Source organism: Penicillium psychrofluorescens, assembly GCF_964197705.1.
Source record: "Penicillium psychrofluorescens genome assembly, chromosome: 2".
In the NCBI taxonomy this organism is placed as follows: domain Eukaryota; kingdom Fungi; phylum Ascomycota; class Eurotiomycetes; order Eurotiales; family Aspergillaceae; genus Penicillium; species Penicillium psychrofluorescens.
The window spans coordinates 3,442,776-3,464,372 of record NC_133440.1 but is presented as its reverse complement, the minus strand read 5'-3'; the positions used below and the strand labels follow the sequence as shown (position 1 = coordinate 3,464,372).

General features: G+C 51.7%; 9 protein-coding genes across 9 annotated transcripts; 4 read left to right on the top strand and 5 right to left on the bottom strand.

The window, feature by feature from the left end:
• Nucleotides 1–1,406: 1,406 nt before the first annotated feature.
• On the top strand, nucleotides 1,407–2,294 carry PFLUO_LOCUS3483 (uncharacterized protein; the record flags this gene model as incomplete). The annotated part of the gene is made up of 2 exons (XM_073780735.1): nucleotides 1,407–1,810; nucleotides 1,883–2,294. The coding sequence occupies 2 exons, from the start codon at nucleotides 1,407–1,409 to the stop codon at nucleotides 2,292–2,294; spliced, it is 816 nt and encodes a 271-aa protein (XP_073637560.1).
• A 538-nt stretch (nucleotides 2,295–2,832) lies between these two features.
• PFLUO_LOCUS3482 (uncharacterized protein) lies at nucleotides 2,833–3,593 on the top strand (the record flags this gene model as incomplete). Its single annotated transcript, XM_073780734.1, has 2 exons — nucleotides 2,833–3,016; nucleotides 3,064–3,593. 2 exons carry the CDS (start codon nucleotides 2,833–2,835, stop codon nucleotides 3,591–3,593), a joined length of 714 nt encoding a protein of 237 aa, XP_073637559.1.
• Nucleotides 3,594–3,858: 265 nt separating this feature from the next.
• On the bottom strand, nucleotides 3,859–5,430 carry PFLUO_LOCUS3481 (uncharacterized protein; the record flags this gene model as incomplete). Its single annotated transcript, XM_073780732.1, has 2 exons — nucleotides 3,859–5,025; nucleotides 5,077–5,430. 2 exons carry the CDS (start codon nucleotides 5,428–5,430, stop codon nucleotides 3,859–3,861), a joined length of 1,521 nt encoding a protein of 506 aa, XP_073637558.1.
• A 586-nt stretch (nucleotides 5,431–6,016) lies between these two features.
• Nucleotides 6,017–7,260, bottom strand: PFLUO_LOCUS3480 (uncharacterized protein; the record flags this gene model as incomplete). The annotated part of the gene is made up of 6 exons (XM_073780731.1): nucleotides 6,017–6,180; nucleotides 6,241–6,348; nucleotides 6,401–6,672; nucleotides 6,726–6,925; nucleotides 6,982–7,106; nucleotides 7,161–7,260. 6 exons carry the CDS (start codon nucleotides 7,258–7,260, stop codon nucleotides 6,017–6,019), a joined length of 969 nt encoding a protein of 322 aa, XP_073637557.1.
• Nucleotides 7,261–9,066: 1,806 nt separating this feature from the next.
• On the top strand, nucleotides 9,067–9,651 carry PFLUO_LOCUS3479 (1335 Amidases to nicotinamidase; the record flags this gene model as incomplete). Its single annotated transcript, XM_073780730.1, has 1 exon — nucleotides 9,067–9,651. The coding sequence occupies one exon, from the start codon at nucleotides 9,067–9,069 to the stop codon at nucleotides 9,649–9,651; it is 585 nt and encodes a 194-aa protein (XP_073637556.1).
• Nucleotides 9,652–10,631: 980 nt separating this feature from the next.
• Nucleotides 10,632–11,497, bottom strand: PFLUO_LOCUS3478 (uncharacterized protein; the record flags this gene model as incomplete). Its single annotated transcript, XM_073780729.1, has 2 exons — nucleotides 10,632–11,258; nucleotides 11,309–11,497. 2 exons carry the CDS (start codon nucleotides 11,495–11,497, stop codon nucleotides 10,632–10,634), a joined length of 816 nt encoding a protein of 271 aa, XP_073637555.1.
• A 1,072-nt stretch (nucleotides 11,498–12,569) lies between these two features.
• On the top strand, nucleotides 12,570–14,155 carry PFLUO_LOCUS3477 (uncharacterized protein; the record flags this gene model as incomplete). Its single annotated transcript, XM_073780728.1, has 10 exons — nucleotides 12,570–12,593; nucleotides 12,653–12,705; nucleotides 12,758–12,814; nucleotides 12,875–12,904; nucleotides 12,959–13,000; nucleotides 13,056–13,169; nucleotides 13,232–13,257; nucleotides 13,307–13,493; nucleotides 13,552–13,980; nucleotides 14,062–14,155. The coding sequence occupies 10 exons, from the start codon at nucleotides 12,570–12,572 to the stop codon at nucleotides 14,153–14,155; spliced, it is 1,056 nt and encodes a 351-aa protein (XP_073637554.1).
• A 341-nt stretch (nucleotides 14,156–14,496) lies between these two features.
• On the bottom strand, nucleotides 14,497–18,325 carry PFLUO_LOCUS3476 (DNA-dependent RNA polymerase II; the record flags this gene model as incomplete). Its single annotated transcript, XM_073780727.1, has 2 exons — nucleotides 14,497–14,659; nucleotides 14,718–18,325. 2 exons carry the CDS (start codon nucleotides 18,323–18,325, stop codon nucleotides 14,497–14,499), a joined length of 3,771 nt encoding a protein of 1,256 aa, XP_073637553.1.
• A 411-nt stretch (nucleotides 18,326–18,736) lies between these two features.
• Nucleotides 18,737–20,958, bottom strand: PFLUO_LOCUS3475 (uncharacterized protein; the record flags this gene model as incomplete). The annotated part of the gene is made up of 10 exons (XM_073780726.1): nucleotides 18,737–18,819; nucleotides 18,871–18,988; nucleotides 19,040–19,324; nucleotides 19,373–19,887; nucleotides 19,935–20,028; nucleotides 20,077–20,311; nucleotides 20,362–20,468; nucleotides 20,524–20,768; nucleotides 20,829–20,883; nucleotides 20,932–20,958. The coding sequence occupies 10 exons, from the start codon at nucleotides 20,956–20,958 to the stop codon at nucleotides 18,737–18,739; spliced, it is 1,764 nt and encodes a 587-aa protein (XP_073637552.1).
• Nucleotides 20,959–21,597: the final 639 nt, after the last annotated feature.

The window sequence follows — 21,597 nt, the reverse complement described above, 5'->3', positions numbered from 1 at the left end:
CATACTGGGATCGCCGCTTTGGCCCCCATTGTGGCAACAGGCTCAGCCTCAACCCCAAACTGAGCCTTGCTACATAACCAGGGTTGGCCGATAACAATGCTATTCTTGGCGGGGTCCAAGCCAACTGCGATAGATATAAAGAGGAGCTGTACCAAACGGTGAATGGAATCGATCCTATTCCGAAAAGGGACAATCCATGAAGCCCTAAAAGCTCCGCTCTTACAAGATCTTCCGTCCATCTTCATTAATATTCAGGTCTTAATCCTACAACCCAGCCAGTACTTTCTCTACCCAACCATATCCGGGTAGACATTTTCCATTTTTCTCCACAGCTGGCGATCCGTACCTAGAACCCACACCTACCTGAGAATCTTCTCTTGCAAAACAACATGTGTTTCTGCCCCGCGACAGATAAAATGGCTCCGCCACCGGCCCATCCGATAATCACCAAGTATGATCGCGACGATCTTCCCCGGCAGGGTTATAAGGAAGCCGTAGGCAAGTGGAATAGGGGGCGCAATCTGGCGATAGCTGGTTCAGCAGCAAATACTTCTAGTGGGATGGCTGCTGCTGCTGCGGGCGCTACTTCTGGTGCTGCTTTTGGTGGAGGTGGTGGAGGGGGTGGAGGTGGTTGCTAGTTGTTGCAACTGATCTGTTTGTCTTTTATGATGTATACTATTATGAGTCATGAGCTGAATGATTTGCTGGTTTATTTTGTTCTCGCTATGATCTGAGGTTGGCTAATGGCCACGAATATATATCTGCGGGCATCCGATTGAATTCAGATTATCCAATATTATGCCATAGTCATTGCCATTCCCGGTCGAGTAACTATACATGTCGTCAGTAAGTCTCTAGTGTGGACAAGGTCAGCCTCAACCCCAATCTGAGCCTTCTCTAATTCTTGCGGGCTAAGGTTGCCTGACCGCATTGTATTCTTGGCGGGTGCAAGGCCATTCACGATAGATATATATAGATTCTGGACCCATTTGTAAGTAAACTCGACGCTCATTCAAATCTTTATTCATTCAGCGACTGAGCCAGGACTATCCCTATCTAATCCTAGGTCAATCTTATCCACTCAAGGCAGATACCATTAATTCACACCCTAGCTAGGATAATCGGCGCAGTTCCCCTCTTTGTCTTCCTTCGGCCGTGCATCTGATCCCCCGTGCTCATGGACATCTAACCCTATTGGCCTACACTAGCACTTACCCCCCTCTTCTGTTTCGAATGATAACAACTGCCTCAACCCTCTTGTTCGCTTCACCGACTAAACCCCTTGACTACCCCCGCATCGCATCTGCTTTGTGCCTCTCTCTCTCTCTCTCTCTTTTTTTGTCTCTGTCAGTCGTGAAAGATCAGTCCCACGCTGTATGGATACAAGTATCTAACGGCTGCTCACCATGACCCACTCATGCACGCGCCCCTTGCGCATCGCTTCCGTCGCAAGCTTTTTGATCGCTTTCCCGCTATGCATCGCTCACGGTGCAGTATCTAATAGCACTGTGCCGGCTGTTGGACTTGTCCCGCTCGGCACTTCGGCCAGCGTGGCCCTCTGGTTCCTATTGCGCCGGCCGAGGCGCAGCGACAATGAGGCTGCTCGGGATAGTGCAGATAGCTCCGGAGACCAGACAACAGAGAATAGCGCCGAAGCTCGCCGTCCGATCCTTGTATTTTTTGTTGATGCAGTCCACGCGGTGGCTCTCATGGTGGTCCTGGTCTTTACCTGGATTCATACCAGCCGAAGGGGGAACGCAGTGCTGAGTATGCTTGCTGCGTATGCGACGATTCCGCTGCTTGTTGATTTGTGAGTGATTTCAAGCCACCGGTCTTGTAAATGTTTGCTTCGAAGGCAGTATAGCTAATTAAATGCTAATAGCTTCGCACATCTCTATCTCGCCGTAGGCGCATTCTACACCGGCTTCGCGATCCCTGATCTGATGCAATACTTGGCGTGGCAGACCGTCCCGCCCGACTGTCCGAACTGCAGTCATCGTCTCCGACCCGAGTCGCGTCCGTCGATGCCTTGGTTCCAGTCGCAGGGCAGTGGTAACCCGCGCAACTGGAAGCTCAAGATGCCGTCCATGCCCGCCATCAAGGCCCCTGAGTGGAAAGCGCCCTCTTGGCTACCGGGCCGCAGCAGAGACGCTGATGCTAGTCTTTTTGCCAATGAAGAGGATCGATATAGAGATTATCCGGAGGACGGGGAGCCGTCCGAGGCTACTTCGCCTGAGCCCGTCGACGTTGTGAGAAAGGATAGGAAGAATAGGAGCACGCCGCAACTGGACTGATTGACATGATATTGATAACTTCGATGAAGCTTTGATGTTATATGATTATGAGAGGAATGGGCGAAGGTCACTGTTGCGCTCCTTTATCGGTGATCGATTTCCATTGGTACAGTATTGTCTTTGACCTTGAACCCGAGAACATAATACCCCAGTTTTATTAGTTAAATACCCACAGACAATGTTACGGAATTTTATTTTTGAGAACTAGTGCCAACATGGAAATTTTGTAGAAATCCCTAAAGATTCTGGCGGAGAGATCTAGTGGGTCAACTCAAGACGTTCTGAACTACCGCTATGCTACAAGATCAAGGTATCTTTGCAGCGGGAATTCTGGAATGATCAATGATTTGATCGAAATTATGTTATTTAACCTTTGTCGGTAAGGCCGAAGCCTAAATATGGTACGAGGCGCAGTCATGATGTCATGCGGCTGTATTTTACACTTTGCATTTCTCGAGACTTATAATAGTCGAATATTTGCGATAATTTCCTCCAGAATCGCAAATAACAATCTGCGTGTACCTGCTACTCAAACAGCATGACGCTGCTGTCTTCGGAATCGTCAAGTTGCACTGTCTCGACCAGTTCGCCCGAATTTCTAACAGACGAGTCCCTACACGAAGCCTATGAGCTAGAAATAAAGACGAAGGATGGCGACACTGTCCGGTTCGGTGAGCTCGTTGCGGGAAAAGGAGACACAATAACTACTATCGTCATTTTTGGTGAGTCGCCCGGTCCTTTCGAGTGATATTGGTCTCATAAATTCCAGTTCGCCACTTCTTCTGCATCTACGACCAACACTACGTTCGAAACCTCGCCACAAATATGACCCAGACTCTATTGGACACAATACCATCTACCGCACAACCAGCCCAGGTGATAATAATCGGCTGTGGAGACCATTCCGTTATCGTGCCCTACACGGAGGAGACAACAAACGCGTTCCCTATATATTCCGATGGGTCAGGGAAGATCTATGAGACACTACATATGAAAAGAACCATGGAGGGGTTTTCGACGCCGCCACCATACTCACCGGACTCTTTTACTAGCGCGTTTGCACAATACATCAAGCAGACCAGCAAAAATTTGATGGCGGGGATCATGGGGGGTCCTATGGAGCAGCAGGGGGGCGAGTGGATCTTTCAACGGGGCAAGCTTCGGTATGCGCATCGGATGCAGGGGGCGAATGATCACCTTACGGCGGAAGAATTGTTGGATATCTTGAAAACGGGCCAGGACCAGGATAGTCGTCCATCCTCTGGGATGTCGCAAGATCAGGAAGAGGGATATTCATAGGATAGATATACGAAAGAAATACATTATACCTTCGCTGACTAGTCTTAATATCGAACTCTGCAAGGGTTGAACTAGGCAAGTTCTCTATATTATCTTACGATGTCAACCTAATGCCGGTGCTGGTACCCGTAGGATGGGTGATCGGAAGAGAGGGCAACAGGACGCAAGCAAGGTAAATAGACAAACCAAAACTTAATAAAGAAAATTAAGGAAAGTGGCCGGCCAGATTTGTTGCAAAGTTCGAACAATCCGTTCCAACTTCTACTCACACAGAGCCATCATCAATCTGCTCGATATGCCGAGTTGCCGGCGTTTCCTTCTCTGCAATCCGCTTTGCGTCCAATTCAATATGAGAGCTCGGCACCCACTTAGAACCAGGAATGAAGACAGGCGATTTCTCGAACAACTCCTCCAAGTCTTCCAAATTCAGCCCCTTGGTCTCCGGCAGGAAGGCCCAGAAGAAAATGGCCGTGGTGAAATTGCAGACGACAAAGACGAGGTAGTATCTCCAGCCGATTGCACTGATCGCGATCGGTGTGACCTGTCCTATCATCGTATTGAAGGCGAAAGAAGTCATCGTACCCCATGATACACCCGTGTCGCGTATCGCGTTTCCAAAAAGCTCGGGCGGAATTGCCCATGATAGAGGCCCACTAGTAACGAAAAACACAAAGTTAAAGACCCAAGTCATGACAATAAACCCCCAATGTGCACCGGTGTTGGAGACAGAAGCTGGGAAAATTTTGATCAAGGCAGCATTGACAGCGAATGTGACGGTCATGATCAGCGAGCCTCCAATCTCTAGAGGCCGTCTTCCTACCAACTCAATGATCACAATGCAGAGTGACGTGCCTGCTAGTCCTACAAGTGCATTGACAGCTTGCATGAGAAGTGTGGTTTTGACGGGAATACCAAGCTGAGCAAAGATTTGCGGTGAGAAGTACTGGATAGCACTAACACCAGTTCCCTGGCAGCCTGCCTGAATAGCCATGACTATGATAATGCGGCGGATTTGTGGCCAGCTTCTGAACAGGTCAAGATAATTAGGTGTTTTTTCAGCATGTTCGGCTTCAAGCTGGATTTGGATAAGATTGAACTCTGCAATCACATAGGCGTCATTCGTGTCGCCGTGGGAATGGAGCCGAGCGAGCGTCTTGAGCCCTTCGTCTGCTTTATTGTGATCACAAAGCCACCGTGGGCTCTCAGGACACTGATAGACTAAGCTGCCCAGGAAAAGTGCCGGGATGATTTGAATAGCCAAGGGAATCCGCCATTCACGACTGTCGTTCGTGCTGTTGTAGGCCGCGTAGCAACCATATGCGACCCAGCCAGCAGTTACCTGCCCCAAGGCACTGAAGAGTTGCTGTAGGGTTGTGATTCTGCCTCTGATGCTGCGATGTGCAATCTCTGCCTGATAAATTGGGATAATCATCTTTTCTGGTTTCAGCACATTTTCCAGCATGAGAATCAACTAGCAACTTACAACTAGGAATCCCGTTCCAAACCCGGCAAGTAGCCGGCCAACATACAGCATCTCAATCCGAACACCGGCAGTCTGGATGATGCCTCCAATTGTAAAGATGACACATGCCATCAGGATTGTTCCCCGACGGCCTAACCTGTACGTGAATCCGGCTCCAAGAGCGCCAAAGAAGCAGCCGCCAGTGTAGAGAGATACCACCGTGCCGGACTTGGCATCGGCACTACTCTGCAAAAACAATGTCTTGAATGACGAGGCGGCAACAACCTCAGCAATCACACCGAGATCATAGCCGAAAAGGAATGAACCAAAAGCTGCAAAGCAGCCGATGAGAAATTGGTATACCCCAGATTTCATTTTGGCTCTATAGAGTGCAGTAGCATTATGGAGTCAAATGAGCTGAGGTGGGCCCTGCGGAATGTTTATATACCGACGAAGACTTGCGCTCGGGCCCTCTACAAGATCCCTAACATAGAAAAGTCCACATATGTGATTCGTGGTAGAACGTGGGGGTACAGAAGTCTAACTCACGGCTTCAGAGACAAATAGTGAGCGGACCTCTACTGCGGGGAAGATTATCAAGCAGATCGAAGCTTTCATGAGTATAGCGTTGGTTGAAATCCAAGCTTTCTAACAAAGTGCTGGACCAAGGCGGGGTTACCTATCAACCAATCCGATGCTTCCCGATTTACCCGGTGCAGGGTACATGTAGCCGGCAAGAGTACAATGCAGGGATCTGCAGAAACCGCGTGGGGGCAAGCTACATGCAGATAGAAACACACTATATTGTTTGGCTATCATTATAGGCAGCCAAATGTATCGAAGAATGTCTTGAAAGTCTGTACAATACGGAAGTGGTAGGAGAGAACACATTCACGAACGGTTCCCAAGAACCTAAATACCACTAGGTTTTCTCATGCGTTGTCTCATTAAGTGCACATTTCTAATTGAAGAAATCGCAAGGAGAAGATGCGCAAATATCCTGGCCGTCGTTGCGAAGGAGGCCGAAGGGCAACCACCACTGATCCCAACCCTCTTCGCTTCCATCGGGCTGGGGAATGTAGTCAAGGCCCCAGTTTTGCTCAATCGTGACGACCTGGGAGAAGTCTAGGGAGCGCATATATCAGTGAGTGGGTTGACAACCAGTCAGCAGATGGGGATACTCACGGTTATAGTACTGCTGATCGTTGCAGTTGTAGCACTGAATGGTGTCGTTACCCAGAAGGACGGAGTAGATGTTGTTGTCGGTACCGAAGTACTTAGGGGAGTAGATGTCTGAAACCCTGTTAATATATAAAATTTCTTCTTGCAGGACGAAATACCATACCGTTCTCGTCGAAGGTAATCAGGATCATAGTGTTCTTCATGAAATCCGCGTTGTTCAACATAGTGTCGACGTAGTGCTGGAGAGCAGGCGCAGCGTAGGAGACGTTGGTGTTGTGAGCGTCGTTGTCCAAGTTGGGAGTAATGAACATGTACATCGGGGCATCGGCACCCAGAGCAACGTCGTTCTCAAAGTGTTGCTCGGCATTGACAATATTGCGGCAGCGCTTGGTGTTGTTTCGGATGTTGTCAAAAGACATGAAGGGGTTGTGCTTGCTGTTTCGCGAATCAGCGGATCTATTATCTTCTTTGCCAGAAATGGTACCCACCGGACATAGAGAGTCTCGTCGTCCTCGCTGATGGGGTTGCAACCACCATTGGAAAGGGGGGTGTAGCCCTCCATATACGCCCTCCAGGTAATACCAGCGGGCTCAAAGAGGTCAATCAGACTCATCTGGGTGGTGTTGTGGTCCGCATCGTCGAACACACCACCCGCGATGGTGTTGGAAATCATGGTGATGTAATTGGGCTATGCGACTGACTGTTAGCAGCATTCCAGGGATCCACGTTTCATCGCCTGTTTACCTGCGAAGGATGGGTCGTGCCGTGGAAGTCGCCCAGTACCATGCCCATCTCAGTGAGGTTGTACCAGTATGGATGCCCGAAGGTGACATCCTTGTTGTTGTTCTCAAAGACGATCACAACATAGCCTGAAACCAATTGTCAGAATTCGTTTGCCTTCTCGCCCTGGAGAATTGACTTACGGTCAAACCATTTGCCCACTGGCTTGTCAACACGGGGCTGAGGCATGGCAGCAGTAGCTGCGGCCATGCCAAAAGCAATTAGACTGGTGGAAAACTTCATGTTGGGTTAAGACAATGCAGCGACCGGTTTCGGTAGGTGATCGCGTGAGAAGAAATCGGCGGGGTTTGCGGGCAGCGACGATCTTTTTAAGTACCTTACTTGGTATTCGTCCTCTAGTAAACGGGACAAGAGGGATCCACAAGTACGGACATAGGGCCTGTAATCAGTGGGTTCTAATTTGCTACAGCTCCGCAGGGTTGTATTCGGTTCTCAGAGTGGTACCTAACTCCCACCTTTCCCCCTTCCCCTGAGGATTATTACTAGTGCCTTTATTTACCTTCTTGTTCATCTTAATTAAGCCTGAATCTTCGAAGACAGTATCCGGAGCCAATTCCCTGGTCGATTTGGCAGCATAACTTCGTGCCGTTGAACCCTGAAATGTGGAGGACGTTGGCCAAGCAACGCAGGTACCGCCTCTCCATTTTATCGCCCAGGAGCAGCCTCCTCGTCATAGGCCAGCAGTGTTTGGACCCACGCTAATTCAGGCTTAGCCGATAAAGCAAGTGCGGAGTCGTCGGGTCATGTCGCAAGAGAACCAACACATAATCTCTTGTGTGTTTGGATCTTGGAAGGGTTTAAAATAAATAGCCTTTCTGTTAAGTATCGGAAGGACAATTCCGCCGCGGTAAGGCTTCCGCCGATCAACCAGGGCTGTCGAAGCGGCTGTTTCCGACCCCGCTCACGACTGGATTTGTACATCGTTAACGCGGAAAGGCCTGCCCTTCTTGGGGTTACCCCAGAATGGCAATGATTATCTCAAACACACCTAGAAAAGTATGGCGATGAAATCACTTGGGTCATTTATGGTCGAAGGATAACTCTGCATTGATTTGTGAACTGGAACTGGGACATGATTGCAGCACCCGGTAGTAGATCGAGAACCTGAAAGAAGCAACCCCTATTTATGGAATACTGCTTCATCGTTGAAGCATATGAGCAGGATTTTTTTTCAAATTATGTTAATTAGTGCTGTTGACCGCATTCGCATTGAATATTGTTGGTTTCTCGAATGTTGATTTGTGTAACCGGATTGATAGTTACTGGCCCTTTGCTACAACTGGAGCCCGGAGAAGGAGAAAAGCTTAACGCTGTCAAGATTGAATGCATTTTTTGCACATATCACAATAGTGCTTATTGACGGACTTGGAGTGAATCTCTAACATAGGTAGGGCTTAGTTCCACCGCCAATCTTGAGGGGAAATCCTTTAGGATACTGACTATCTTGCCGTCTGAACAGTACAAGCGAGGTGGCACTGACTATGCGTTCGGGAAAATATGCACAATCGCGAAGCATTTTATGTTGAGTTGCACATTGAAATAAGCCCACACTTCTGGCGCCAAGTACGGCTGCTCATCTTCGGTCGTTTTCGCCGTCGCTCATGAGTCGTGCCAAATGAAACGCTGACGGTTCGAGGCTTTGGTTGTCATCTTTGCTACAGACGCGGGCAAACCCAGCTTCACCACCGCACTCACATTTATGCACCTTATAACACTGTCGTATGGTGATCTATTTAATGCTCTACACACTACACACGCGATTTGGAAGATGGATGATGAGGAAGCATGAAGGAGTCTCGTATTCAGGGTGTGGGTGACACACCGGAAACTCGTATTTACCTGTGAGCCCTCAAACTATATCTCATGGCTTGCCAAGTCCCCCGCCTTATAGGGGACTGCTGACGATACTCGGGCAATCCTTCCCGACCTTCACGGCTGAGTCAATCTCACCCTCTTCTAACTATTGTCCTTCAAAGCTTCTCCTCTTCAGCTCTGACTTTAATCTCTTTTACACTCTAGTACTACAACATGAGTCCCCCACCACCAGTCCTCCTCGTAATCGATCTCCAACAGGGCATCGTCGAGGGTCCAGCAGATTGGGGACCTCGCTCCACTCTCAAACTGACCGAGAATGTCGCACATCTCCTCCATACCTGGCGCTCCCGATCCTGGCCCGTACTACACGTCTACCACGACGATCTCGACGAGCCAGACAACCCGGCGCAGGTTAAATTTCCCGAAACATTTGCGCCGCATATATCTGCGGCGCCGCTCTCATCGGAACCACAATTTATCAAGCATCGAGGTAGCGCATTCGTGGGCACTAAGTTGCTAGAGGAGCTGGAGCGGTTGGAGAAGGATGGAAAGAGGAAAATTGTGGTTATTGGCATGGACGGCTCACAGTGCGTTAATAATACTGTCAGACATGCCGCGGACCTTGGGTTTCAGTTGCTGGTTGTGGCAGATGCGTGTTCCTGTTATGGCATGGAGGACTGGAGGACAGGAAAGCAACTTGGTGCCGAGGAGACGTGGGAAGCTGCAATGGGAGTATTGACAGGCTCTGCAAAGATTGTTGAGACCGACAAGGCGTTAACGACTTTAGGGTATGACTAGGTTAATGTTCATAAATGCTTGCACTTACAAGTGCCGAGAGATATATATGGGAGAGCTTTGTTGGCTTTATTGTCTATTTCCTTTAGTCTGCTTGACACCGACAGTCATGACAATCCATGGCCAACCGCACGGTAGTTCTGCCCTTGACGTACCGCTATAATCAAATACTGTGGCTGATTACAGATATAGGGAGGAAATGAAAGCCCATTACGCATCCACAGATCCTCGTACAATGCACCTTCACTAACGGCTGAAAAAACGGCCATATCTCATTCCATCATCTCGAATTCAACTAAAGCTATGTTTATAAAACTAACCAGTCCATCGGAAGGAACCAGTCTGGTTCATTCACTAGATGGCGAGATACATGTCATGGCGTATAGATGGGAGTCATTCATTCCGCACGGCTGTGATAATTCCCTGAGGAAATCATCACAGAGCAGATCGAAATTGGCATTCATTCATTCAAGCATTGCTGGCTCGTGATACTCATATCATGTCCCTTCCAACCGAGGTCGGTAGGTGGGTATAATAATGTCTGGCTAGCACGAGGAATGCGACTTGTCAACCATTATCAAAAATGGATTTCGTCGTTCGGGGGTCTCGTCTGCACCCTCCCCTTGTGGTTCTCCTTCTGCCCTTCTTCATCACGACCACTCTTCTTCTCTCCTCTCCTCTCCTCTCCAGTTCTCCCATTCCAACTCTCAACTCAACTCTTCTCCTGCATCACAACCATCAATTAACACCCACGCCCAATCCACGAAGCGAGACCGGCTCACCCGCGGCTAAGGGCTTTTTTTTTCTTTTGATTCTTAATTATTTTCCCAAGCAATCAAAAAAACCAACAAGAAAGGAAGGAGCGTGACCTCATCCCCGAGACACCAAGCGTAAAGAGTCTTTCTTTCACCAGATCCTGCACAATGCAGAGACCCGGAAATAAGAAAAGACTCCCATCAATCACAGAACGTATCCTATCGTATCTAGCGTCGCACGACAATGCCCTGGCGACGAACAGCCGAGCGTACACGACGATACTCCTCATCCGAATCCTCTGACTCGGAACAGCTCGCCTCCGAGCTCTCGGTGATATACCCACAGCGGTTACCGCCGCAGTCGAGCTTGACGCGGTCGCCCTTGCGGGTGATGCCGTAGCGCTCGCAGCGGCATTGGGGCAGGGGCGGGTCGCTGAGCGAGGAGAGGGACGACGGAGAGGTCGATCCCGAGCCCGATGACGAGCGGGAGGACAGCGATGAGCCAGCGGAGCTGGGCGGGCTGTTGGAATACGAGTAGCCATCCGAGTCTGACAGGCGGGAGCCGGCGAAGCGGCGCGTTAGGTCGTCGACTGTGGGTGCGGCGAACTCGGATTCGCGGAGCTGGCGCGAGGCGTATGGCTTTGAGGGCTTGGGGTGCTGGATCTTGGATGGGGATAGAGCACGACCAGTGGCAATGTTGGTTGAGCCGCGGCGGGCTTTGGGGGCGCTGCTGCGGTGGCTGCTGCTGGTCTTGCCGCCGGGAACATCGAGGATGTTTAGTTTGCGTCCCGTGGTGGGCTCGACGGTGTACTCGACAGCTGGGTCGTGCGAGACGTGGTACCCATCCATGATGTACTGCAGACTCGGTTAGTATCGTATCAAGAGAGAAACAGCGTAGGACATACGTAGTACCAGTAGCGACCACCCAGTTTCAGCATGGAGGTCTGGAAGCGAAACTTGCCCAGCCAGGAACCGGGCTTGTCCTCAGCGGACAGCGGCAACTGGCGCGAGTAGTTGTCCCAGGAGCCGACCAGATGGACGGTCTTGACATTGGACGAGGTGCGCAGGCCGAACTTGAGCTGGACAGCGGCCATTTCTGCTTTGCTTTGCTTGGTTGGTGATAATAAGTTTGCGTGAATAATAAAGTAAATGGAAGTTGACGATGAAACCAGTTCACGACAACGAGAGAAAGAATATAAGTTCGAGCGAGATTATTGGCGTGGTCTGTTAGATTAGCGCTGAAACAGCAAGGTAGACACGTCGACCGGCGACGAGTGGCACAGCACTGCTGTTTGTTGGAAATGAAGTTTGAGAGAGACCTGCGGCAAGGCAGACAAGACAGATGACCAAAAAATCACAGAGAGCACAGCTCGTTCTGTGGGAAGGGATTAATAAAGTGTAGAAGTATAGAAATATAGAAGAAGAATAATGGGGGGCAACCAGTGCCTAGGTCTCACTCAAGGGCAGCAAAAAAATAACAGACGACTCGCTGAAGAAAAGAAGAAAGGAAAGAAGCGAGAGGGCGAATCTGGCATATTTTTAAGTCCTGATTCGAGTTGAGGGGTGGTGAAGGGTCGGCGGGTATTGGGAGGTTGTGGTTGGTTGTGTGCAGACTGCGTGGTGATGGCCGCCACGGGCCAATCGGGGCACGGCGTTATGCGCTGTCACTCCGGAGGCCGGCCAGTATGTAAGCAGTGCAGTAGTCCCATGTACTTCCACGCCCACTAGACACGATCCGTCCTAGGCTCCTGGGCTCCTACCTGTCTAGAAACAAGCCGCGTCGAGGACAATGCCATTCCCACGCGGCATCTGCCCCACCAGCGACAGAACATGATCCTCTGCTGCTCCCGCGGTGGAACTATTGGCTCTGGCCCGTCGATCGCCCGCTAAAAGCAACGCGGACCGCTTCCTAGCCTAGCCCCTCCCTCCTTCCTTCCTCGGCTTGGTGCTGTCGCCCGTATGTTATGTGGCGCGGAAACACTAAGGGCGAACTAGCATGATTTGACACCTTCCCCAACACCGTTCCTTAAGACTCCGCCCTTCCCCCTTCCCGCAGTCATCCGTGGCCGTTGGTGCTTTCTTGAACCATAATAATCATAATACTCCGTGGCTATATTTATTCTCGGTCGGTTCGGTATACCCTAATTCACGAGAAATCCCCTCACCATGTCCGAGCAGCCCATTGCGGTGGTACGTGAACCGACCTGTCTCCCCGGTCGCATTTCCCATCAGATTCTCATCGCAACCAGGACCCGGACTTTTATGCCTCCCACGATGCCTACCAGCCGAGTGACTTCGAGTCGTACGTTTCTCTCGATCGGGACAGGTGTGACGGATTAACTGATCCCCCGCAGGGAGACGACCTCGCTCGCCTCGTCGATTTATCGCGGTGTGATGGAAAATGGCCGACGGTATGCGTGTCAACACCACACCATACATATCCCGGACGACAATGATTGACAATTGTGCAGATACCAAACGATCAAAGAGGGCGAATATTGGTAATGATGTCTCTCCGGTCGGCTCCTAACTATCGGATCTGACCGAGTCGCCAGGGCTCCATCGGACGAGCAACAATTCGAGAGTCTGGAAGCTGGGTGCGTTAATTGAATCCCTGCAATACAACAGGACAAAACTAACAGACAACACCAGGCACCTCGTCTGCATGATCCTTGACTCGACCTCGGACAACCCGCTGTTCCAGGCACCTTTGAAGAACCCCAAACACATCCTCGATCTCGGCACGGGCCGAGGCAACTGGGCCGTGTACGTGCCACGCACCCTTCCTCTCTTGGTGATATACACCACTAACCATACGTATCGTCTAGTGATGTTGCTGATATGTTCCCGGACGGTAAATATCTCTGATTCTTCTGCTCCGACCACGCCTAACCATATTCCAGCGAACGTGCGCGGCGTCGACCTCTTCCCCCCGCCGCTGGACTGGCTCCCGCCCAACTGCGTCCTGGAAGTCGACGACGTGCTCCAGGAATGGACGTGGCGCACGCCCTTTGACCTGATCCATATGCGGCAGATGATCGCGTCGTTTACGTCCGAGGAATGGGCCAAGGTGTACAAGCAGTGCTACGAGTGCGTCTCCCCCACGCCCTCTACTATTCAACCCGACCAATCCTAATGAGAGCAATAGCAACCTCGCCCCTGGCGGCTGGATCGAACAATGGGAAGGCGACGCCGTAGTCCGCTGCGACGACAATACCATGCCCGAAAACTGCCACACCCGGGCCTTCGGAGTCGCGGTGGTTGAAGCAAGCGAAAACTGGGGCCACTCGGCGAGAACGATGAGCGAGATGCGGCGCTCCATGGAGGAAGCCGGGTTCGTGGACGTGCACGAGACGAACTACAAAATGCCCATCGGGCCATGGCCTAGGGATTCTGTGCTCAAGGAGGCTGGTCGTCTGCATTATCACCAGTGGGCGTCTGGTATGGAGGGTTGGGCGCTCTATCTCCTGACCAAGTATGGCTTGCCGCAGCCGTGGACGAAGGAGGAGGTGCTGGTTCTGATGGCGAAGATTCGGGCCGAGATTCAGAATCCGAGGATTCATATTTACCAGCGCGCGTGAGTTTCTGCCCCTCTCTCTCTCTTTCTCTCCCTTCTCTGCTGGGTAAGTGCTGGATGTAACTAATAATTATCTATTAGGAAACGTGTCTGGGCGAGGAAGCCTACGACTGAGGAGCTGGCGGCGAAGAATGCATCTGCTGCGCCTCAGATCAAGCAGGAGCCTGCGGCGTGATTTATTTGATCGTTGATTGCGAGATACACCCTTGGCCCATGACATCCATTCTTTTCTTTTTTTGTTGTACAGTGAGGCAGCATTTCCAAGCATTAACTAGTTACCGTCATTATCTTACCTACCCACCTCAAAATTGAAATTGAAACTGCAAGAATTCGTTGGGAGCACGATGTAGATAAATGCGCAATAATGTGTTCATTTCAAAACTATGTATGATGCGATGGCCAGATTCGATTCCTCCCGACGCCGCAAAACAGTCTCGCAAGTCCGTACAGACTGAGCATTTTTGAGCAACCATGAAGAAAATTTAAAGTACACAACTCAAAACGAATAAAATGAAATCACCGCACAGACACCCCGGAGCGATTGGTAAACATCCTCGCGGCAATGTTCATCGAGGCCAGCTCTTGGAACAGAAGCTTGGCGGCGTACGGGATGTGCACTTGCGAGATGCGGTGTTTGTTGTTGCACAGGCGGCACTCGAAGAGGCCCTTTTTCAGTTTTCTATAGCAAATCAAGTTAGTAAGAGAAAGGCAGATGTAATACGAGGGAAAGGACTCACGCAACAGGGGTCATCAACCCGCAGTCGTCGCAGATGTGCACACGGAACGGATCCGACACGTCGAACAGACGCTCCTTCAGGAAGGCGCTGGCGCCGTGAGCGATCATGCAATCGCGCTCCATCTCTCCGAAACGCAGGCCACCGTCACGCGCACGACCCTCGACAGGCTGCCGGGTCAGAATCTGTGTCGGCCCACGCGCACGAGCGTGGATCTTGTCGTCGACCATGTGCCGCAGGCGCTGGTAGTACGTCGGGCCCAGGAACACTTGCGCCATCAATTTGCGGCCTGTGTGGCCGTTGTACATGACCTCGAACCCACGCGACTGGTACCCGTGCTCGCGCAGCAGCCGCGAGATCGAGTCCACCGTCACATCGGTGAACGGGGTCGCGTCGCCCTCGAACCCGCGCAGCGAAGACACCTTGCTGAGCTGACATTCGATCAAGTGGGCGATGGTCATACGCGACGGAATGGCGTGCGGGTTGATGATCAGGTCGGGAACCACACCCTCCCGCGTGAATGGCATGTCCTCCTGTCGGTAGGTGATACCAATCGTACCCTTCTGTCCGTGACGCGAGGCGAATTTGTCACCGATCTGGGGCACCTTGGTTGTGCGCATACGCACTTTGACAAATTTGAGGTCGTCATTGCTGGTCGAGATCAACACCTGGTCCACAATACCGCTCTCGGTGCTGCGCAGCGGCGTCGACACGTCAATTTTGGTATGGGACTTGGTACGTTGGCCGAGCTCCTCCGCTTCGGGCGCCAAAGGAGCGGTCTTGCCAATGATGATATCTTCTCCAGACACTCTCACACCAGGGGCGATGATACCATCATCGTCAATCTTGTCATAAGTACCCTTGCGCATTCCGATGGTGTCGGACCGCATCGGCTTCTCAAAGCGCTCCACCACCGTCAGGCCCACCATCTTCTCCGAGTCCGTGTAAGTGCGGTAGAACAAACTGCGGAACAGGCCGCGGTCAATGCTGCTTTGGTTCATAATGACCGAATCTTCCTGATTGTAGCCCGAGTAAGTGGCAATGGCCACGATGGCATTCTGACCGGCCGGCAGCTCACGGAATCGTAAGAACTCCATTGATCGCGTCGTCGCCAGCGGTTTCTGAGGATAATAGAGGATATTCGCCATCGTCTCCATGCGCTGATTAAAGTTTGTCAGGAACACTCCCATCGCTTGTTTACCCATAGCAGATTGGTAAGTGTTACGGGGCGACTGGTTGTGGTCGGGGAACGGAATGATGCTGGCGCAAACACCCAAGATCATACTGGGGTGAATCTCGCAGTGTGTCCATGTGTGCGCCCGTTGGCTAAGGATCGAGCGGACACGCTTATTGGGATCGTTGGTTTCTTCTTCGGGCAGGGCGTAGCCGGCCTGAAGTTGCTTAGAGATCTCGAGATCCTCGGGTGTCATCACAATCATGATCGTCTCTTCTTCCTCGGCGTCCACATACTCCACCACACCCGACCGCACCAGACCATCCCAACCAAAGTAGCGCTCCCGGCGGTCTTCTGGATCCATATCCGGTGGCAAATCCTTGTCCTGCTCCAGCTTCCGGATGTGCTCCTTGTTCAGGACCAGCGACCCGGCATTCTCACTCTTCGGGTCGTTGTCAATGACATAAAGTGGGCGGCACACACGACCAGTGTCAGTGAAAATCTTGAACTCCCGCTCACGAATATCCCGAATCAAGCTGACTTCGTGGGAGATCATGTTCCGTCGGCGCAGCGACAGCATGGTGTTGACGAGATGTGACGGATCGCGGTGGATACCGACCCAGACACCATTAACAAACACCTTGGTAGCGTTGGGCGTCACTTGGGGCTCGAATTCTTCCAAAACTTCCATGTTCCGTTGAATCATGAAGTCAATGATTGGCTCGCTAGGCGTACCAACGGTGATGTAGCACATGAGTGCCAGATTTTTGACAAGACCACAAGCCTGACCTTCGGGCGTTTCAGCGGGACACACCAGACCCCAGTGAGTATTGTGGAGCTGGCGCGGTTTGGCGATCTTGCCATCTCGGCCGATGGGGGTATTGGTGCGGCGCAAATGAGACAAAGTAGACGCATAGGTGTAGCGACTGAGCACTTGGGATACACCGGCCTTGGCGCTGGCAGCCTTCTTCTGCTCTCCCCAGTTGCCAGTTGCAAGGGCGTACTTCAGACCGCCGGTCAATGTGCTGGCCTTGATACCAATATTCAAGTAGATTTCACGGTTCGTCTCAACACACCGCTGCACGTAGCGCTGCAGATCTCGGGTAACGCGAGTGAAAAGAACACGGAACAAGTTCGCCAGAAGCGGGCCAGCCAGATCAAGACGCTTCTTTCCGAAGTGGTCACGATCGTCAACGTCACGGCGACCCAGTGCACACTGCAGGAGTCGGTGCACCATGTAGCCCAAGAAGAACGCCTTACGAGTCTCGCTGCCCTCGCTCTGTGAGATGTGAGGGAGCAGCTCCTTCTGCATAATCTCCCGAGCGTATCGCACACGCCTCTCGTGGTTCAGGTTCGATTGTGATGAGCCTCGCTTGGCGATGAAGTCGAGCGCCACCTCACGGTCTTGGATGACGAAACCCTCTTCGATACAAGGCTTCAACATCTCCAGCATCGGAGTATCATTGCGGTCGTAGCAAATGTGATTCAGAATATCCTCGTCGGAAACGACGCCCAGCGCTCGGAAGACTACCACGATGGGGATATCGGTCTTGACGTAAGGCAAAGTCGATCGAATAGTCGGACCGAAGCCTCCCTTGGCACTGTCGCCCTTGGCAAAAAGCTTGAGCGCCAGCTGACTGAGAAGGCGCGAACCTTTCTCGACAGCGCTTCGAATTTCTGCCACGTAGGGTGTTGGGCTCGGAGGGGCCTTTTTGAAAACCTGCACGATATTGCCAGCACTGCGCTCCTGTGCAATCAGAACCTTCTCGCTTCCGTTAATGATGAAATAACCGCCCGAGTCATAGGGGCACTCGTTCCAGCCGTACAGAGACTGCTCGTTCAGGTCCTTCAAGATGCAGTACTTGGACTTGAGCATGATGGGCATCTTGCCAATGAACACTGTCTCCTCCTTCATCTGCTCCGCAGGCAGTTCTTTCTGTTCCCATGACAGATATGTGCCACGGTTCTTCTGGGTTTCCTCAGCCTCGATGGTCTCCTCGTCGTCGCGATCGGCAACTCGTCGCTCTCGCCCTTCCATGATTCTCTTCGTGACGCCGAGGTACAGCGGACTAGCGTAGGTCAAATTTCGGAGGCGTGCTTCCTGCGGCAGCATGATCGTAGTCGCACCATCGCCCTCAGTCACCGACGGTCGCGAGAGCATGACGGTGCCGAATTTAAGCTCATACCGACGCACGACCACGGGGTCTACTTCGTCTTCATTTGGCGGGAGAGTCTGATCGAGAACGACCTGTCCTTGTTCCTCCACGAGTTCCTGCATCGTCGATGAGATGAATTCATCAAACGAGTCCAACTGCTGGGACACCAGGCCCTTCGTGTCGAAGAACGAAGAGATCACGGTCCAGCAGTCCTCCGAGGTGATGCCCTCCTCCGCATCGTCATAGAACTCCTCCTCATATGCCTCATCGTAGTCGGCCATCTTGGCTGAGTCGGATTCGTCGGGGAACGGTTGTCAAGGAAAAGTGAGAGATCCGCGGTACGTGAGCGCAGGGAGTCGCGTCGGCTGGAGGAAAGTCTCGAGTCGTGTCGCCCCGCGCGCTGCAGCGCCCGCCTGTCAATAAGTGCGATGCTCTGCAGAAGCGGACCAGACGACTGAGAGCTGGTCAGGAAGGATCTCAGCGGGTGGTATGGGAAGAGAATGCGCCGGATGAATTGAGATGGCGGAAAGTGATGGATTCTCGACAGGTCAGGTGGGCCGGCGCTAGCCTGATTGGGAAGTCACGTGAAACTACAGGTACAAAGAGAATGAACACACTACGAATCTATAGTATGGTGGAGGGCTGCAGAATTACTTGTTTCTGAACGCTATAGTACATTTCATGCTGTATGATCACAGGAACTGCAGAAGCGTGCTCAGCATATCCTTGAAATCTTTTTGCCCCGGTTCCTCCTCTCCAAGGCCCTCCAGTTGTTCTACCCCAGTCAGCATTTGTGGAATTTAGTTTTAACGGCGGACTTTCTTACCTTGTAATGTGCCCCGTACCAAGCTCAGATCCTCATCACGGTCCGCCAGAAGGGACACGATCTTCTTCTTTGCGCCATCGTCCTCGGCAACCAGCCATGAGAGGATGACATCGATTGTCTGGCCAGGATATCAGTATGTGACCGAGCTTAAAAGGGTCGTAAATCATACCTGTAATGAGAACAACCCAGCATCAAAGCGCCGAGACAGCCACTCGGCAGCCATGTATTCTTGGTCCTCCTTAGATAAGGATTTGCGCTCCTTCTCGATAGCTTGCTCCACGGGGGCGACGCGAGCGGCGTACTCGCGGCGCAGCTTGATGAGCTTATCGATCTTCTCGTAGTCCTTTTCCATGAATTTTGCCAGGGTGCGAATGCGCGCTGCAGATCCGCCCGGTAGAAGTCGAAGAAGCGAGGCAAAGATACCGAGGAAATGCTCGATGTTCTGGCTCTCTTGCTAGACGGGTGTTAGCCTGGAGTGGATTATCGGAGCGAAATAGCGTACCTTCTTCATGAACATCCCGAAAACCGTCCGCAGCCCTGCAGCCTCGACCAATTTCTCACATGCAGGCGCACCCCCAACTCCGCCGAACGCATGGTCAAGAACTCTCAGCGCGCGGGGTTTACTAAATTTGCCCTCTTTGAGCATGATCAGTGCGAGCTCAATGCCCTCGCCTTGCACAAACTTGTCCTTGCCAAAATCTTCATCTGCCAGGCAGATCAAGGTGTCAAATAAGTTCTCCACATATTCTTCCTCGTCAGAGTCCTTTGCCGGGTCTCGTTTCCGGTATTGGCTGAGTAGCTGAAGGAGAACATCAACGCCATCGAGAGACGCAAATTTCTCTCTGTTCTTTGAGGACGACTGCAATAGAATCGCTAGGATTTCCGCAGCATATTGTTTGTTCTGACTGACGGGGGCTTCTTTTTGCTGGATGCGGGACAAAATCCAGGACAATATTGTGGAATCTTGCCCGATCTTCTCTGCGACGGACGATTGAGAGCCTAAATTTTCCAAGACGCCTGCAGGGAATAAGTAATCGTTATTGTGTAACAGGGTGTTAACTCACTCAAGACGTAATAAACCCCTGCTCTGTCCGTCTCTGAGCCCTCGTCAAGACGCGAGAGATTTTGTGTCAATAGTTCAATGAGATCGGCATCCATCTAAGGACTGTTAACAGGTTCAATAGTAAATAAATAGCCATAACGTACCATTGCGTTGACCAAGCTATCCCACTGTTCCTGCTCGGCTTGAATATCCTCATCCGTCAGCTCACTCATGATCTGGATAGCATCGATGGCAATATCGGCATTCTCATGCGAAAGCAGGGAAACCAATGATCCCACGCAACCCATTTTCGCAAACTCTTCGTAAAGGTCCGGATGCTCGGATAGAATCGACAAGCTCTTGATTTCGGTGTCCAAATCGGCCTCCGAGGCCATGAATCTGCAAATGGATCAGCATCTCCATGCAAACAACAGCCAACCACCACATACTTTTGGGGGTCGTTCTCGAATTTCGCACGCAGTTCAGCGTTCTTGGATATCTTCTTTTCGAATCCCAGAGCGAATCGGCGCACCCACGTCGAGTCGAATTTCTCGGGCTAGGTAGATAGCTCGGTCAGCCCGTTGAGCACCCAGCCATGGAAAATCGCATACCGCAGCATCTTCCTCCTCCTGCTGATCAATATACTGCATCGCCTGTGCCGTCTTCCGCTCCATGCCACCGCCAAAGAAGCGCCCCTCCTCGTCATCCGGTACATCCTCCTCGTCAAAGTCGGGAGGCAGCTCCGGCCCAGCTTCGCCATCATCGTCTTCCGCTTCTTCATCCTCCACCATCGCGCCTTTTCCTTTCGATTTCACATCGCCATTGGGATCTGTTTTCGCGGCTTTGTATAGCTCATCTGGGGACGTGCATTAGCACGGGCTGCCAGTCGCGTGGACGTGGGATCGGAGGAACATACTTGGATCGCGGACGGACTCGAACTTGCGCTTGGAACTCGCTGCCGATGAGGGTTTCTAGGATGGTCAGTCCCGCTCGCGGTTTGGGGTGTTGCGACGATTTACCTTGAAGAGCTCGTCGACGCTTGCCATGGCTGCAGCAGCACATGCACGGGATCCAAGGCTTGCAGTCAACAGTGCAGGCCTTTGACAGAGATTAAAACAACGCGCAAAGAAATCGTCCGGTAATCGAGGGCACGTACGAAATCAGTAACCAGTAGTGACGGTGGTACGTAGGGCGCGAAAGATATACGGGCGGTGAGGCGAGCTACAAGCGCAACTCAGATTTCTTTCTCTCCGCTTTGCCTTCACTTTCATCTCGTCACTCACCACTTGAACCCTGTTTGTCTTTCATCAACAACTCGTTCGTCACTATGCCTCCCAAGCAGCGCGTCGTCGTCTCGAGCTCCTCCGGTCGCCCCCAGAAGAGCTTCCTTAACACTGTCTACGACGAGGCCACCTCCCCCGAGAACACCACCATTGTCCGGAGCCTACTAGTCTTCGGTGTATGTATCTCCTTGGACTCGAGAGACTCTCACGTTATGAACAGTCTGAGACTGACGAATCCCTCTTAGGCCGGTGTCGCGTTCCTCCACAGCAGCCTCGGAGAGTTCCTCCTCCCTCCGTAAGTCGCCGCTCATCGCCCCCCGTCCGGAATGAAGGTTGACATACAATTCAGTGTTTAAATGGCTCTGTGATATCGCGGCATGAATTCTGGTTCTCGTGTTGAAT